This window comes from Bison bison, unplaced genomic scaffold, assembly GCF_000754665.1.
Source record: "Bison bison bison isolate TAMUID 2011002044 unplaced genomic scaffold, Bison_UMD1.0 scf7180017864458, whole genome shotgun sequence".
NCBI classification, from domain to species: Eukaryota; Metazoa; Chordata; class Mammalia; order Artiodactyla; family Bovidae; genus Bison; species Bison bison.
Window position 1 is genome coordinate 5598536 of NW_011495020.1, and position 6500 is coordinate 5605035.

The 6500-nt window shown below is 38.2% G+C and overlaps 1 protein-coding gene across 2 annotated transcripts in view; it reads left to right on the forward strand.

The window, feature by feature from the left end:
- The window catches only part of NMU (neuromedin U), a 28308-nt gene that overhangs the window by 16040 nt on the left and 5768 nt on the right, over positions 1-6500 (forward strand). Inside the window, exons 3-6 of one of the 2 annotated variants that reach the window (XM_010859674.1) lie at positions 486-533; positions 4372-4431; positions 5792-5821; positions 5911-5961. In XM_010859674.1, coding sequence (XP_010857976.1) covers positions 486-533; positions 4372-4431; positions 5792-5821; positions 5911-5961 — 189 coding nt within the window. The remainder of the gene's footprint in view (positions 1-485; positions 534-4371; positions 4432-5791; positions 5822-5910; positions 5962-6500) is intronic. The other variant, XM_010859675.1, reaches the window with a different exon arrangement.

Here is a 6500-nt window from a genome sequence, read left to right on the forward strand (position 1 = left end):
ACTAGAAGATGGCTCGTGTTGTGTAAGAATAAGTTTTTACTGTATACTCTTTATTGTTTAGCACGTATGGTATTTTCCTGTTGGTTTAGATGATGTGATTAGATTTATATGTAGTAAAGAACCACGTAACAGGATGCTCCTGAATTTTGAGGCCATTCTTTAGTCACCACACACATTTCTCAGGCTGAATAACACTAAAAGTTTTTCCCCTCAATGTTTGAAGCATCTCTATCTCTGATGATCCCTATGACTAGAAATGGGGATGTATACCCCTGTGCCTGGGGTCAGATCTTGGGGAAATTCCAATTCCAGGACTTCTTTAGATAGTTTAAAAGGCTCTTCCCTCCCAAATCCAGAATCCTGAACAGTCATGGAACCTTCATTAATGTTTTATAAGTAAGCTGACTTTATAAAATCTGCTTTCTGTTTTTTGCTATCGTCTGTCTGTTTCCAGGATATAACTGGAATTTTCATCTGTTTTACAGATAAATGATGCTTGTTTGTCTTTGCTGTCCATGCATCCACAGCCTCAGGTAATTCTAAATGGAGTTGTTTCGGAGTGATGTAAGCATTTGTGTCATGCTGAAATACTGCATTTCTCCCTCTGGACCTGTCATGATTTTATGGACTTATTAAAACATGTCAACATATTAAAAATTATTATATCATTGGCAGGTAATAATGAGTGCCAACAGTTTATGTAAGGTGCTAGGCTTTATCTCTAAGAAAAATAGATATGCAGATAAAATACCCATATTTTAGAAAGTAAAATGCTAATTTCAAAATCAAATTCTGTGTTAAAATGTGTCTGTTGCTGTATTAAGGGACTAATATCCTGGTCCCTCAATTGAGTTTTCAACCCATGGAGAGATGAACTTACAGAGTCAGATTTAGGAGATAAAAATATCATTGTAACTGAAAAGTCAGTTTGTGAATGGGGCCTTAGATATGCTGACCTTGCTAAAACTACCCCCAGAATTAAACTGAGGTTAGTCAGTGACTCAAGCCTTCTGCCAGAATCAGGTTTTGTGCCACAGGGCAGTGACAAGGCAAGAACAACTGGCCAGAGAACTGGCTACCTAAGAGGAAAGGGCTGAACAGAGCGTGCCCAGTTTCTTGCTGCCAATCATCAGGTTAACTCATCCTCTTCCCACGAGAAACACCTAAGAGAGGGCTGGGGAGAGAGGAGTATTAGTCTAGCTCCTATACCTGGAAGTGTTACCACCCAGTTACCACCCAGGGTTCCTGGCCTCCCCTAATAAGTAGAAATTGACTAGAGGCCAGGCAAGGAATTCAGACAAAGGTTTTTTGGGGCCCCTGTTGCAGCAGAGGGAGCAAGAACAAGTAAAGGTTCCCTTGCTCGCACTCCCTGGGTGTTGGGGTGGGGACTGGTTCCTTATATGGAGTGGGGGCAGGGGTATGTCCAGGGGTTGGGCTGGAGGGGTGGCTTAGGTGTTTTGCCCACCTCTCTGGTGGTGTCCAGTGCAGACTCAGTACTCCTGCTTTTGCTCCTGGCTCTTCAGAAATAGCGGTTGGGTTTTTTGGTCTATTGGTATCTTTTTGTCCATAATTTGCCCCAACTGCCCAAACATCAGTTATTTTTAGTCTCATATAGTTTCTTTGTATTTGGTTGCTCAAGAAGAGCTTTGTCCAGGTACAAGCATTACAGCAAAAGGCCCTGGGTCCCCGCCTATCTCAGAAACATGGGGAGGAGTGGGAAGGAAGTGTGTCCTTACATGTCTCTGCTGGATGCTGCTCCTTCTGTCTGCAGTTCTGTCTTTGAGTGCCGGTGTAGCAGAGTTAGCCTTAGAGTCTTACCTTTCTGAATCAGCATCACTAGTCTCCTGATCAGAGGAGAGGGCTCAGCAGAGGCTCTTGGCTCAGCCTCTCTCAGCGCAGTCAGCTGTGTGCCTGGGGTGACTCCTCTGCATGGTCCGGCCAGGGTGCAGTGCCTGTCCTTCACGTAGTCCTTCCAGAATGTCATCCTGGCCGGTGTGAAGTAGCAGCCTTGTAAAAAAAAGTGCTGCATTTCTGCTGCTGCGCTGGTTCCTCAGCCTGCAGAGGACCACTTGCAGCAAGTTACAGGTATTAGGTGGTAAAGAGAAACCAGAATCACAATAGGTTGACATTTATGAATATTTCAAGTTGCTTGAGGAACCTTGGTGGATATATAACATGGGATGGATATTAGTCAGCACACAAACTTTTGCATTATATATAAAATTCAGAAGCACCCTCAGAATCACTTTTATGTCTGCAAAATTAAAAGGATGAATTTTAAAGCACTCATCTAAAAACCATAAAAGTAAATTAGGCTTTTATTGGCTTTGGAGACTGTGTGCCTTTTGAGGAGAGCTTGGTAAATTTACTATGAAATCTTTTACACTAATTGATACCATTAAAAAATTTTTTTTTCACATTAGCTATTATGTATATGATTCTCTGAAGAGTTCTTCAAAACATTTTTACCAAATAGAAAATAAAGGCTCTTTTAAAAGTTCCATGATAAAAAAAATACTAAAAATCCTATATGAGAAAAATCTTTAAACGACAGTTGCAGCTCAGTGAATATTGGCTTCATGTAAAAAGTTGCTGGAGGAAATACAATTTGTTTGGAAACTTTTTTCTGTCAGACTTCAGTCTTGTTGCCACACCTCATCTGACTTAGAAGCTGTTTTCTAAGGAAACACCCATATATCTGAATTTATTCTTCTTTGAGCTGAGACACATGGTATCATTAGACTTTTTTTTTATTGTTTTATATTTTGCAGCATTTCTAGATGGGCCGTAAAAAGAAGTTTCAGGAATTTATTTCTAGATTTTTCTGGGTGACCTGCATACCCAACCATGAAGGGAAAAAGTGAAAGATATATCAGTGTTCACACTCTATTTTTTCTCTCATCTAACTCCTAATCATAGGCTTAGCAGTCAATACCAGTGCAAAACTAGGTCAGACAACCTAGCTGTGTGTGGTACTGGGGAAGTAAGTCACAGTCTCTCAGAACCTCACTTGCTTTATACGTGAGAATAACAATTCCCATCCTATATATCAAGCTGTGTTTTAAGGACAAAGTGTGGATTATGTGTATGAAAATGTTTTATAATTTACTGAAATACTACATACATATGAACCATTTAATATAGTTAATAAATATCCCAACAATTTGCACCGGGCAGGCAAACAAACAGAACAAAGCAGGCCTCTGATGTGCTAGGAAGGGTGTTCAGAGAAGCTGCTTCATGATTCCACCTGTATCCCTAAGCTATAGCCTACCCTGTTAAACATGTGTGTGCCAAGGGCAAGGGTCTTGGTGGCCCTGAATGGTCCCTCGTGGCACATCTACTGAATTAGCAGTAACTGCAGCTGTAAAGCAAGCTTTACAGATCACACACTTTTTTAATGCCACTGCTGTAAACTAATTGCTCTGTCTGTGGCACTGTGCTAAGAGCTTTACCACATGTTATCCTTCCAAGAATTCTGAATTGATGTTGCCATCCTTGATTTATGATGGCAGGAACTGAAGTTGAGAGAGGTTAGTCAACCAGCCTAAGGTTACACAACTAATAACGAGGAAATGGAATTTGCACTGCTCTTGAGTTGCAAGCTGCTCAACTTCACAGACGCCCCCCCACCCCATTTCACCTTATTATTTCCAATACGTATTTATTAAGTAATCAATTGTTTCTGATGTGACTATGCTGAATTCTGTGCAAAGCAGGTTTCGCCCCTGCTTGTCCCTCTGTGCTCCTCCTAACCACACCCAGCTGGCTGTGAGCCACAGGAGCCCTGCCCTGCTTCTACGCTCAGATGCTTTGAAAAACCTGATCCTGGGGTGTGCAGTCAGCAGCCTGGAAGGGTGGGAACTCAGCTTAGGTGCTCTGTGCATGGCCTGGGCTTCCTCCCATCCAAACTCCCATTGTTTGCAAACAATTACAGGATTCTCAAATTAGCCAATAATGAGTAAATTCAGCAAGGTTCACAGCTTTGGCATGTAGATTCAGACTTTGCAGCAAGCTGAGAAGAATAACCCCTCTTTTTGCACTTCCCTCATTACTCTCATAGCATTTTAGCAAATACTGAGAAGTTTTGTATCTGGACTCACAGTGGAAGCCTTAATCAGTGCATATGTGCAATATATAACTTTTTTTTTTTTTCCTGGTTGGAAAGACGGTTTTACTTTTAGGAGCCAAATTTTTTTGTCATGAGAGAAATTGAAGGATTTCAACAGTTTCAGTGGGCCACAAGAAGAATTCTATTTAGGGTATTGAAATATATATCCTCATGATCCTGACATTGTATGGTTATTTCTTCTGTGCAGCAAATATTGTTAAAGCAGAAGCATCATCTGTGCATCTTCTTATTTATATTAGGCATCCAATGCATTGGAGGAGATTTGCCTCACAATTATGCGGACTCTACCAAAGCCCCAGGTAAGGTTCAAATGGTGTTTAATTTGTAGGCAAAAACAATTGCTCAGAAATATCTTGGAATTCCTCCTGGAAGAAAATATGCTCAATTTAGGAAGCATGCTAAGAGGAGCTATAAGAACGAACATAAGTTGATTTTGGATAAGAAACAAATACTTCAGTTTCTTTGATGCCTGAGAATTTAGGGTCATATTAGTGGAGTTTGCAGTCATCTAATTGGAAAATTATATGTCCCCCTCAAGTATAAGATGTGTTCTAGTTCTGATGAGAGAAATTTGGGGTCATTTTGGCTCTTTCTCTCTCCCTGAATCGTACTACAGTTGGAGAACAGATGCATTTTTCTAAGCTTGGAGGTTAGGACACTGTACTTTGTCAGAGAGGACATTAATAATGAAGAAAAAAGCAAACTGTATTGTCCATGTCGGTTTGAAAATTATATTCTTACTGTGATGTCTTGGTTTCTTATTAAAATTATTATTTGATTTTTCTGGGAGAACTTTTTGTCCTGAAGTGAGGCAATGGGAACTTGAAAAATGGCATAATGTGCCATACCTCAGTTGATGTTCTGTATCTGGTAGGTGAACTAATTTTAAAACTACCTTATTAAGGATAAAAGCCTCAGGTTTAGAAAATATTTTTCACTAAGAGTTTAACCTATTATCGCTGGTGTGTTCTGACTTCCATACCTCACACATGCAGTAATTCAAAGAAAACTTGATATTTTAGAAGAATAAATATTTTTGGAAACTAAGTGTTTACAACTGTATTTTTTCTGATGTTTTTAATGGTGACATTTTCCAAACCACTTAATTGACTTTTTATCTAATTAAGAGAAAATATATGACAATGGTGTTTACCCATGAGTTGCTATTTATATTAAAAGCAAATGAGAACAAAAAAGAACAACAAAAAGGGAATGATATGTCTCATTCTTAAAGACAAATTTTTGGAATGAGAGAGGACTCTAGAAAAGTTTATGGAAGGAAGCAAAAATAACTGATAAATCTTACTATGCAGTGACAATTACAAATAGTTTGATGTGATTCCTTCTAGTTTTTTTCTCTGAATAGTCTATCGTGTGATCATATCAGAATTTCCCATTCCACCACTACAGAACACTCAGGATGTTTCCAATTTTTCGCTCTTATGAATAATGCTGTAACAGAGATCTTTTTTCATACTCTTATTTATAAACAGTTTTTAGTTAATTGCCCATTTATTTTTAGAACAATATGTACTTAACTAATTTCAGTCTTATATTTTATATATAACATATGTAGCACGTTTTAAGAATTATAATCTTACATATTTCTCATTATTTTCTAATATAATATAGTGATATTTATAAATCTCTTTTCAACAGGAAACAGATGAAAAAGATAACACCAAAAGGGTAAGGTGATTTCACAAGAATTCACATTTAAAAACAATCAGGAAACCTCTGATCATTCATAGTAAAGCTCACTACTTTTTTTTTAACAGTTCTTATTTCATTATTCGAAGACTCGAAAGTTGGGCAATTCAAATGTTGTGGTAAGTTGTAGAGTTACTTATTAGTGATCACTTGTATTTTTTTTAAAAAACTGTTTTTGCAATTTATCTCATAGAGCTAGATCGAGATTCATGGTTTTTTTTTTTTTCTTTAAACATTTATATACAGATGAACAAATGGAATTCAGTATTTATTATACATTTATTTTATATCTCAACAGCTACAAGTACATTAAATCCATTCATTTATTCATTCAACGATTATTTACTGCATATCTTCTCTGTACCAAGCCAAGCACAATTCTAGGTACTAGAAAAAATGGCAGTAAGTGTCATGCAACTTACATTTTAGAGGCCAAAAAAAGCAAATATGATTAAGTAAATCATGTTGGTTTATATGTTGATTACTGCAATGGAAAAAGACTTCAGTTCAGTTCAGTTCAGTTGCTCAGTCATGTCCGACTCTTTGAGACCCCATGAATTGCAGCATGCCAGGCCTCCCTGTCCATCACCAACTCCTGGAGTTCACTCAAACTCATGTGCATCGAGTCGGTGATGCCATCCAGCCATCTCATCCTCTG